This window comes from Pecten maximus, chromosome 12 (genome assembly GCF_902652985.1).
Source record: "Pecten maximus chromosome 12, xPecMax1.1, whole genome shotgun sequence".
NCBI lineage: Eukaryota > Metazoa > Mollusca > Bivalvia > Pectinida > Pectinidae > Pecten > Pecten maximus.
This window is the reverse complement of record NC_047026.1, coordinates 34,215,519-34,228,233: the sequence shown is the minus strand read 5'-3', so window position 1 is coordinate 34,228,233 and position 12,715 is coordinate 34,215,519. Positions and strand designations below refer to the sequence as shown.

Below are 12,715 nucleotides of genomic sequence, written 5' to 3'. Positions count from 1 at the left end.
ACAAAAGAAGTGAATATTGCTTTACTGAGATATTTGTTCGAGTTAGCGTAACTATTTTATCACAATGCGAGAAAAATATACATAAAAACACATACCTACTTCAGGAAAATAACAGACTCTATTTTATATGAAATAATTCAAATAAAAGCTAGTGGCTAGGTTCATGATAGCTTCACTATTTTTTAGTAGCTTCGTGTGACAACTCTGGTTGATAGGAGTCTGCACCTAACAAAAACCATACGTCAGTCAGGTAATTAAATACTCTTCACAGTTAAATGATGGCGTTTCTGCTTTATTAATGTTTATTCGTCAGGTATGCTGGGTTAAAACTTTCGATTAAAACGGAAATGAGGATATAGACTGGTATAAACGTATACGTTTAAAATTGTATAAGAAATTCATCTGGGGAATCTGACTGGATTTGCAAAACAAAGTAAATGAATATTATCAAAAGTTCAGCTTGGCAAAATAAAATGGTATATAAGATTTTTGTAATTCTGATTAGATTATTCTTAAAATAAAAGTATATTTTCACAATAAAACAAAGTAAATAATGAAGTAGACATCCATTCCAATACGTATCCCCTGATTAGCTTACTATGTAGCTACATCCTTGGTATTGGTATTTTCATCTTGTCAACCGTGTACTACCTAACTGATCAATGCATTAATTTTTATTTAAAACTCGACAAATCTGCTATTACAAACGTCCCAGGAGACCATGACATGTGGGATAATGCATTGTTACATAAACGGATCTGTATCACCCTGACGCTTGCACAAAGAGGAGTTGCAGATTAGCGAAAATGATATGTTTGTTTAGGTATTCCATCATACACAACCCATAGCGTTGTTCCCTTCAGGGAGTTCCTCCATTCAATAGGCCTAATGGTAAATGAAAACATTTGTTCCGCGATTCACCCTAACACCTTTCGTTGGCGGTAACCATGACGGATAGCTCTCAGAGGATATAAACACTCGACCAATTGTTGTGATGGTGGAAATAGTCCAAACAAACTCTCAGCTCTACACACTTGTTACACCAGCTGCGAACGCCATCATTAGCAGTTAGTTACTTAATTTACTTATTTTCCTAGCGTCAATGATAACCTACTCGGGAGGCCAGAGTTAGTGTCTACAAGTAGCCCTTGTTTCCCCGACATTAGCTACGTAACGCGTGTCATCAGATTCTCGCTGATTTCGAGATTATTCGTGATTTTGGCATTTATGACCGAAATCGACACGATAGTAGTTGTTTGTGTTTGTGTGTCAAACACTTAATTTCTGTTATTTTTCAAAAATGTTTGGAGTAGTGTTACTGAAACATTAATAAGTGGGTGATATCCAACAGTCTGTATCGCCCGTTTTGTCACGCTATAGTGTTAATAACACTTCAACATATGTTTTATATAGTACAACACTTTTAAGTAATTCATATATTACACAACACGTTAACATGATTTATATATAACTCAACACTTTAACATGATTTATATATAACACAACACGTTAACATGATTTATATAAAACTCAACACTTTAACATAATTTATTTATAACGCAACACATTAAAATACTTTATATATAACACAACACTTTAACATAATTTATTTATAACGCAACACATTAAAATACTTTATATAAAACTCAACACTTTAACATGATTTATATATAACACAACACGTTAACATGATTTATATAAAACTCAACACTTTAACATGATTTATATATAACACAACACATTAACATACTTTATATAAAACTCAACACTCTAACATAATTTATAAATAACACAACACGTTAACATACTTTATATAAAACTCAACACTCTAACATAATTTATATGTTTCAAATGCACTTTTTTGTTTCCTATGTGCTATTAAATTTGAACATGATGACTCGTGACAATATAAATCGATCATACTATTATGCTATTGTTTTTTTCCAAATATATTCAGTTTGGTATTGATCCAATGAAATGTGACTCTGTGACAATTACACCCTTTGACCAGTGTACGCTGATATTCAGAAGAATCATCATAATTCGCAATAGATCATTTGGCTGGTCAGCCAGTTGGCGTTCTTAGATCAATGGCCCAAGCACAAACTCAATTTGGGGGCTAATTGTTTAGGTGTGAAATTTTCTGCCATTTGACTACATTAGAATCTATTGAAGACTGGAGTTAATAGACTTGACCCCTCTATCCACTACTGGGTGATGTAATCAATCCCCTAGGGTGAAATTATTCATTTAAGGAATTTACATCATTGAGCCAATCAACCGATGCCGGAGTGTAGCATATCAAACGAAGCTGATTGCCTAGCGTGAAATCGATACGTGACGTTCCGGATAATGAAGACCTGCTTCGGTTTAGTCAAATACTTGACTTCTGCTCGCTGTATCTTATTTTCATGATGACAAATGTAGTCCGTACATCTTTGATCATATCGCCAATTGAGCCTTAGAGCTCAACACATTTTTATCCGATATTCGTTTTCTCTTCCTTATCTTTTGTTGTTTCTAAATAAGAAAATTTATTTAGCATTTCGTAGCATTTCATCATAATACATAATACAGGTTTATTCCACATACATATATTAATATATCTGAAATAAACATCTAAATATTGAAGTGTTATTGCATACACCTTGTTATGTATCCATTTAATATATGCTAAACCTGTGTATGTAGAATTGGTATCCTTCACTATGCTAGGGTTATTTGTAAATGTGATTAATATTATTGTTCATTTTGTATCAACATAAGAAACATTTATTACAACATAAGTAAATATGAATGAGGACTTTCTAAGCTCGAGGCTTGTTAATAATCAAATGGAAAGGATTAAAATTGGAACTTATTTGCATACATATAGATTTTTATGTGTTATATATTAATTTTCAATGGGGAGCGCAATGTTTTGTATCATAATGTAATATTTTACATGGATGGCGTAGTTAGCGTTTTCATGATAAAAATATACTCATTTGAGAACCTATTCATAAAAACTTATATAAAATATTTCACCATTTACTGTTTCATCTCGCGTAAAATTGACACGACTTCTCAATTTCTTAAAAGTATGCTACTAATTGCTGGTTGTCTAATTTTGAGTCACGTTTTGTATTTATAAGCGATACATCCCTCAGACACTCATTGAGCGACGTACCCGCCAATACACTTCCTCTTATTGCCGACAATCGATTCCACAACTAATTTAATAAACGAACGATGCCATCCGATCTATTTCCGGAATTACTTCAACAAAATATCATTAGTTGATTGTTAATGTTCGATGTTTCCGTTTTCTCACCGACCGGATTCTGATCCTGTTTTTATATTCACCTCTCCTTTCACTGTGTTGATGGAGAAGGTTATTACAGTATAGAAAATCAATGCAGACAAACTACAGGTAAATTTACCCATAATCAAATATTTCCGTTAGCGCATGGCTTCTATTATAGCCCAATAACGCCGTATAATTGTATCTGTCTATCAGAATGGTTGACGGGACCTCCAATGAATACGGGACTTTTGTAGTTAGGTTTTAATTCATTTGTTGAAAGAGCTAGCCTGAATCTGTATCATTATTTTATCTAGATATGAGCGAGTGGTTTCTAGTTGCAGGACATTCATGTGTTAGATTTTAATTCATTTGTTAAGAGTCCCTTCCAGAAGAGAATCACATTTTCAGTGCAGGCAGACGTTGACATTCTTTGCCTTTGGAAAATAAATCGTCTGTTTCATATTGTTTGGATTTTATCAGTCGTCCTGCTAATGGATCGTCGGCCATATTGGATGGCCATAAACACTACCATTTGTCTAAGGTTACTGTCGGATAGAGCACGGGGGCATTTACTGTCAAAATACAAACATCTTTGTCATTTGTGTTATTAAAATTTTGCCTTCTAACGATGTTATATTTATATTATATAGGGTACGTATCTGGCTCTGATCTTTTATGGGTTAATTTGATATTGAAAGTGATTTAACTGAAATCTTGCATTAGGATCGACGGGGATTTACATTCCGATCAAGTCATAACCATGACAAATCCTTACTTATAAGTTAGTTTTAGTAGGAAACGGCAAATGGAAATATGCAAAATAATCGAATTCAACATCAATGGTTTAACCACAATATGAATAAGAAAGAATGGTCGAAAACAGATTATGTTATAGCAGATGGCTTTTTGATTTTGAAAAAAAAATATTCCTATGTTATTTTGCTATACGCAACATGACACTTGTTCCATTAACAACAATGAAATAAAAATCAATTGATTCCCAAATTTATTACCTCGTATACGATTCAGGATAGGACAACATCTCCAGGTTGCTCAGTTTTCATATCAGCAGGGGTATTATCAATTCATAACCTTTGTTGGCAACCAAGACTTTAGGTTCTCTCGCATTTTTATTTACAAGTATATAATCCACAAATCACGGGTTTGTAATCCACAAATCACGGGTTTGTAATCCACAAATTACATGTATGTTATTCATAAATCACAAGTATGTAATCCACAAATAACATGTATGTAACCACAAATCGCGTATATGTAATCCACAAATCACGTGTATATGTAATCCACAAATCACGTGTATATGTAATCCACAAATCACGTGTATATGTAATCCACAAATCACGTATATGTAATCCACAAATCACGTATATGTAATCCACAAATCACGTATATGTAATCCACAAATCACGTGTACGTAATCCACAAATTAAACGTTTCAGTAGCTTATTTCCTCTCCTCCTTTATATAGCGATACATCTAAATAAACGTCAGATACTATTCAACATTAGGACACACGTGCGTAGCGATTATAAATTAAATACGATCTATTAGTCACCAAAATATAACTATTGGAAACCAGTTTTCATACCAAGTTTGCATTTTACAATTTCATGTGTAGTCTTCTGATATATATTTTTTTTTAATTCTTCAAGCCCAACATACTCTTTTCACCGAAACATATGTATGCTGAGAGATATTCCGATAATATGTTAAACTAGTAAAGCTATCTTGATATAAGTAATTATAAATGTTAATTTCGAAGGTAATGAATTCCTCGTACGTTTACTAAGTATTTCACAGGAATGAAAAAGAACTTGTAAACTAAGTAGTGATCAAAACTTTGTAATAGGTTTCTTCTTTGCTATCAGTTAAAATGAATCAATATTGATTTATATGTTGCACATCATTTAACATAAAGTCAAATTTTATCAACATTATTAGTTATACAAACTTATATTTTGAATATCGACAATACACAAATTATCTCACCAGTTTCCTCTTCTTGTATGGGAATCTGTTGACTCGGTCGATAAACAATGGAATAACGTAACATAATTATAAATAATGTTACTCTGTTTTCGTAATAACCGATCATGTCTAGTTCCCTAGTTGTTATTAGACCAGGCATACTATAGATATATAAAGGTGGAGCCGTCTTATGGGTTGTGTGTTGTGTGTTTTATTAAAACAGTCGGGTGTTTAGAATGCGGGTGTTTAGAATGTCTGTTATTGTGTGTTTTATTAAAACAGTCGGGTGTTTAGTAATGTCTGTTGTTGTTGTGTGTTTTATTAAAACAGTTGGGTGTTTAGCAATATCTGTTGTTGTGTGTCTTATTAAAACAGTTGGGTGTTTAGTAATATCTGTTGTTGTGGGTCTTATTAAAACAGTCGGGTGTTTAGTAATATCTGTTGTTGTTGTGTGTTTTATTAAAATAGTCGGGTGTTTAGTAATATCTGTTGTTGTTGTGTGTTTTATTAAAACAGTCGGGTGTTTAGTAATATCTGTTGTTGTTGTGTGTTTTATTAAAACAGTCGGGTGTTTAGTAATGTCTGTTGTTGTTGAGTGTCTTATTAAAACAGTCGAGTGTTTAGTAATATATGTTGTTGTGTGTCTTATTAAAACAGTCGGGTGTTTAGTAATATCTGTTGTTGTTGTGTGTCTTATTAAAACAGTCGGGTGTTTAGTAATGTCTGTTGTTGTTGTGTGTTATGTTAAAACAGTCGGGTGTTTAGTAATGTCTGTTGTTGTGTGTTATGTTAAAACAGTCGGGTGTTTAGTAATGTCTGTTGTTGTTGTGTGTTTTATTAAAACAGTCGAGTGTTTAGAATATCTGTTGTTGAGTGTCTTATTAAAACAGTCGGGTGTTTAGTAATGTCTGTTGTTGTTGAGTGTTTTATTAAAACAGTCGGGTGTTTTGAATGTATGTTGTTGTTGAGTGTCTTATTAAAACAGTCGGATGTTTAGTAATGTCTGTTGTTGTTGTGTGCTGACGGTGGTGAGTACTTGAGTACTATGACGGCGTCATAACAAGCCACGTGATGTATTAATGATAGTCTGCAGTATCTGGCATGAAAGTGTCATGCATAGCTCAAATATAAAATTCCATAGATTGCCAAGCGCAGATGTCAAATTCCAATATGGAGAAAGACCTATGTAATATTCATTAATTTAGATAAAATCTCACACATTTCACACCCAGCCGACGGTCGGGACAGCGGATGGGTATCGCTACAATAAAATCGTAGAATTACTGGCAATCGAATTGGAAGAGAAATGACATTGGTAGGTCGATATCATATCTACTAACCCGCGTGCTCAAACGACAGGAATTAAAAATTGATATCTCAATATAAAAACCTGACTTAATGTATCAATGGGTTTTATATTGGTTCTATATCGTTACCGACTCTCATTAAACTGCAAAAAATTACCTCAGAATATAATTGATTTTGATTAATTTATGCTTAAATATTAGACCATACCGTATGTAAAAATCAGTTGTACTACGGGGTAATTATTCCATTTTTATGATGATTATTCACACATAGACCTTTATTACGACTTGGCGTGGATTTAGTCCGTGTATATTTAGGAAATAATAGATGTGATGGGTCATATATAATGTATGTGCCAAAACGAAATAAATCAAAATTGAAATAAACTCTGTATTGTGGCTATTACTCACAACTAATAAAATGAAATAAAAGCTACATATTCCGACATAGCATAGGGAATGAGTTCTATTGAGAATACAACCTTACAAAACGATCAATTTCTTTATCAAGAATAATGAAACGTTCCCTACAATACTTATAGGAGAATAAACTTTCATATCAAAATAATACTTAGTTGTACGTACATACCAGCCCTGCAGTTCCTTATAACTATATACTGATAATTCGTGACAGTTTAATTATCATGTATACACATTGTACAATATTTTATTCTGTGATGATGTTTTTATTTTTCAGATTTTTCCTAAAGTTTTTTATGAAGTGCAATCAAAATTGTCTAAAAAATGCTGGTAATCCTCGGGACATGCGACGATTCCAGGTGAGTTGATATTTACATTGTGCTTTCCCCTAATCCTATTAGTGTAAACATATCTGTATATTGTTTACAATAGTTTTGGATGTTTATTTATCTAAAAAATAAAATGATGAAAAAAAATTATTAGGTCAGAGCAGAATAACTAATATTTCAAGAGGTTTAGTTCTGTTGAAATTCCCCTTATTGTCCCCATTTTCTCATTGATTTTGACGTACGGCGTAGGGATAAAGGGCCATCAATGGCGGAGATACCCCCAATAAACGCTGACCTGTTGGGGTCAGAGCCTCACTGGCCTTTGATCAGTAACCCTTTCACTTCCGCTGCATTTTGTAAAATGAAAATGGCTTACTATAAACAAACATACTTCTGACATGATTATGTGCGTGCGATAGTTTCTGCCTGACTGTAGGACGTTGATACGACGAGGCAGTAGAGATTCGGATTAATGTCCATGGTTGTTCCATTAGGGAGAAATGACAAGATTTTGGGGATTACGTTGAGTAGAATGTTATTAATACCGCACGCGCGCGATGTGAAGCGAAGGCAGACGATTATAATGTCCTGTGATGGCCGACCTATTCCCTCGTGGCGTATTCCCAACCGAAATAGTCAGCAAACCAAATGTATATTAAAAATATCTTGACATATATGCACACTCACTGATGTAAAGAAACAAAAAGTCATGCAAATATCGTCAATATCCGTATAATCCGATGCTGTGTTGCTATGGTGATATGTAAATGATCTCTGATAGTAATTAACTAAAAGTCATCTTCCAATATAATGACTTTTAAGTATATATGGATCTAGAAAATAACAGTCATCACATTTTTGTTTATATTAATTATGTTTATGCTTGGATTACAAAAGCTAATCATTACTAATCTGACGGTGGGAGTAAAGGCTATATACGGGTATTCTAGAGTCTATCATTAACGTAGACTGGAGTAAAGGCTATATACGGGTATTCTAGAGTCTATCATTAATGTAGACTGGAGTAAAGGCCATATACGGGTATTCTAGAGTCTATCATTAATGTAGACTGGAGTAAAGGCTATATACGGGTATTCTAGAGTCTATCATTAATGTAGACTGGGGTAAAGGCTATATACGGGTATTCTAGAATATATCATTAATGTAGACTGGAGTAAAGGCTATATACGGGTATTCTAGAGTCTATCATTAATGTAGACTGGAGTAAAGGCTATATACGGGTATTCTAGAGTCTATCATTAATGTAGACTGGAGTAAAGGCTATATACGGGTATTCTAGAGTCTATCATTAATGTAGACTGGAGTAAAGGCTATATACGGGTATTATAGAATATATCATTAATGTAGACTGGAGTAAAGGCTATATACGGGTATTATAGAGTCTATCATTAATGTAGACTGGAGTAAAGGCTATATACGGGTATTCTAGAGTCTATCATTAATGTAGACTGGAGTAAAGGCTATATACGGGTATTCTAGAGTCTATCATTAATGTAGACTGGAGTAAAGGCTATATACGGGTATTCTAGAGTCTATCATTAATGTAGACTGGAGTAAAGGCCATATACGGGTATTCTAGAGTCTATCATTAATGTAGACTGGAGTAAAGGCCATATACGGGTATTCTAGAGTCTATCATTAATGTAGACTGGAGTAAAGGCTATATACGGGTATTCTAGAGTATATCATTAATGTAGACTGGAGTAAAGGCTATATACGGGTATTCTAGAGTCTATCATTAATGTAGACTGGAGTAAAGGCTATATACGGGTATTCTAGAGTCTATCATTAATGTAGACTGGAGTAAAGGCCATATACGGGTATTCTAGAGTCTATCATTAATGTAGACTTGAGTAAAGGCTATAGTCTATCATTAATGTAGACTGGAGTAAAGGCCATATACGGGTATTCTAGAGTCTATCATTAATGTAGACTGGAGTAAAGGCTATATACGGGTATTCTAGAATATATCATTAATGTAGACTGGAGTAAAGGCTATATACGGGTATTCTAGAGTCTATCATTAATGTAGACTGGAGTAAAGGCTATATACGGGTATTCTAGAGTCTATCATTAATGTAGACTGGAGTAAAGGCTATATACGGGTATTCTAGAGTCTATCATTAATGTAGACTTGAGTAAAGGCTATATACGGGTATTCTAGAGTCTATCATTAATGTAGACTGGAGTAAAGGCTATAGTCTATCATTAATGTAGACTAGAGTAAAGGCTATATACGGGTATTCTAGAGTCTATCATTAATGTAGACTGGAGTAAAGGCTATAGTCTATCATTAATGTAGACTGGAGTAAAGGCTATATACGGGTATTCTAGAGTCTATCATTAATGTAGACTGGAGTAAAGGCTATATACGGGTATTCTAGAGTCTATCATTAATGTAGACTGGAGTAAAGGCCATATACGGGTATTCTAGAGTCTATCATTAATGTAGACTGGAGTAAAGGCCATATACGGGTGTTCTAGAGTCTATCATTAATGTAGACTGGAGTAAAGGCCATATACGGGTATTCTAGAGTCTATCATTAATGTAGACTGGAGTAAAGGCTATATACGGGTATTCTAGAGTCTATCATTAATGTAGACTGGAGTAAAGGCCATATACGGGTATTCTAGAGTCTATCATTAATGTAGACTGGAGTAAAGGCTATATACGGGTATTCTAGAGTCTATCATTAATGTAGACTGGGGTAAAGGCTATATACGGGTATTCTAGAATATATCATTAATGTAGACTGGAGTAAAGGCCATATACGGGTATTCTAGAGTCTATCATTAATGTAGACTGGAGTAAAGGCTATATACGGGTATTCTAGAGTCTATCATTAATGTAGACTGGAGTAAAGGCCATATACGGGTATTCTAGAGTCTATCATTAATGTAGACTGGAGTAAAGGCCATATACGGGTATTCTAGAGTCTATCATTAATGTAGACTGGAGTAAAGGCTATATACCGGGTATTCTAGAGTCTATCATTAATGTAGACTGGAGTAAAGGCTATATACGGGTATTCTAGAGTCTATCATTAATGTAGACTGGAGTAAAGGCTATATACGGGTATTCTAGAGTCTATCATTAATGTAGACTGGAGTAAAGGCTATATACGGGTATTCTAGAGTCTATCATTAATGTAGACTGGAGTAAAGGCTATATACGGGTATTCTAGAGTCTATCATTAATGTAGACTGGAGTAAAGGCTATATACGGGTATTCTAGAATATATCATTAATGTAGACTGGAGTAAAGGCTATATACGGGTATTACAGAATATATCATTAATGTAGACTGGAGTAAAGGCTATATACGGGTATTCTAGAGTCTATCATTAATGTAGACTGGAGTAAAGGCTATATACGGGTATTCTAGAATATATCATTAATGTAGACTGGAGTGATCCGAGGATAAATAGTTTTTAGGGATAAATATATTGATATGTTCTCTCGTATTTCTTACGAAACCGGTAATTTGAGTGTTTTTTTGGCGGGAGAGTGGAAAGAACATTTATTTGTGAACATGTTGGTAGAAAACATGAGGTACATACATTCCTTCCATTTTGGAATGTATTAAAAAGATCATATTTAAATTTTGAAATGTGATACAATAAACCAATAATGTGGATAACCTGTGTGATGTCATATCAGTAAACTCTGTTATGACATAATGAAATTATAAAAAAAAACTAGACTATATTCGCCCGGTATATCATATACATAACATAAACTTATAGAGTTATAGACTTGTCTGTAATTTAATTGAAATAATTAAATAAAAAGATGAAAATTTCAATTGGACAGCCACAAAATGCCAATGGAACTTAATTTTTTTTAGTAATCTAAATATATCGATTATGCTCTATGTATCACGACAGAAATTACACCGAATGTTATAAATATGGCAGCATAACCGAAAGCAGAAAACATGCTGTTTCACACACCAAAGTTATCATAACAATTACGTTATAAATCAAATTAAATTTTCAGGTAGTTAATCTTCTAAAATTTACAACAAGTTACTTCTATATCTTTTCTGGAAATATACTTCCTGGTTATAAATTCTAACGTTACGAAAAAGATAACCAAACTGGAGTCGAGATGGTATTAAACCTTTTAGAAAATCATTAAAAGAGAGTGTATGTTTCAACCTGAATGGCTAAAAATAACTCCTATTGTAGAAAGGGTCTTAAAAATGTATTAACATTTGAAATGAGATGGTTCAGATTTCTACAAATTTCATGAAGTGAATTACTTGATGACTGTTTTGGTATTAGATATAATCAAGGTAACTAAGGCATGTATATCTCTTTGAGAGATATGACCTAATTTGTATGGCTGTTGTTGTTACTACCTCCACTCTCATGCAGCTAATTTACATGACGAGTGTTTTCGTTACGTTAAATGAGATGACGCTTTACCTTACCGATCATTATCGTCTTATCCTTGCATGTTTTAATATTTCTTCATATTTTACCGTAGTTTTGTCTAAAATGATAACGTCTTGTTTACATCTTGGTAATTTGGTTGATAATAGTTTTACATTAGACAAACACAACACAATTATCATATTAATACGGATATGAATCTGATTTATATTTAGAATAGATATACACTAAGCAGTAATCATAATTATTAAAAAAATAGTCAAGTTTTACGTCATACCTAAACGTTCAGTCTTATTTATAGATATTATGATTCTGTTAAACCATACAGCTTGACTGTAGACTGTTAAACCATACAGCTTGACTGTAGACTGTTAAACCATACAGCTTGACTGTAGACCTGTGCGGGCCATATCAGATACCATCCCAGCTTGGTAAAGATGGATGCTAACGGCTTTTCATTAGAGGTGACGCTTGGGGACTCTTTCGTAGTTTGTCGGGAATAATTGCATCGTTTGTATTTAAATGTCTAGGGTACGGGGAACGATCTAAATGGTAGCAAGCAAACAAATAAACAGCTTCATCGGGGCATTAGCACAATAGCGTTTAGCGTTAATGAGATGGTCGAGGTTTACCCAACAAACAACGGCAAGTTTATTAAAGTCCCAAAGGGAACACAAAGCTCTGATACAGGACGATCTCCGGCACTATTTGTGTACACGACACGGAAACAGCTATCGTAGCCGTGTACAGAAACACATTAACTATTTTAAAAGACTTTTAACTACCAGAATGATTAACTGCTTAAAGATGCTATTCTCATTATGAGAGTGTTACAATTTTGCAGGATTGGATGTTTTAAATTTCGATTAAAAAACGAAAGACACCATCATCTAATGAAAAAACCTAGCTAAAGAAAAAAAACAGGTTATATTGTTAACCAAAGAATAACGTCATCAAATGTATTAC

The 12,715-nt window shown here is 33.5% G+C and overlaps 1 protein-coding gene across 6 annotated transcripts in view; it reads left to right on the top strand.

Moving 5' to 3' along the window:
- LOC117339195 (transcription factor COE3-like) overlaps positions 1 to 12,715 on the top strand; it is a 66,918-nt gene that overhangs the window by 36,336 nt on the left and 17,867 nt on the right. For all 6 annotated transcript variants that reach the window (XM_033900649.1, XM_033900650.1, XM_033900647.1 and 3 more), the window contains exon 7: positions 7,280 to 7,361. In XM_033900649.1, the coding sequence (XP_033756540.1) occupies positions 7,280 to 7,361 (82 nt within the window). The remainder of the gene's footprint in view (positions 1 to 7,279; positions 7,362 to 12,715) is intronic.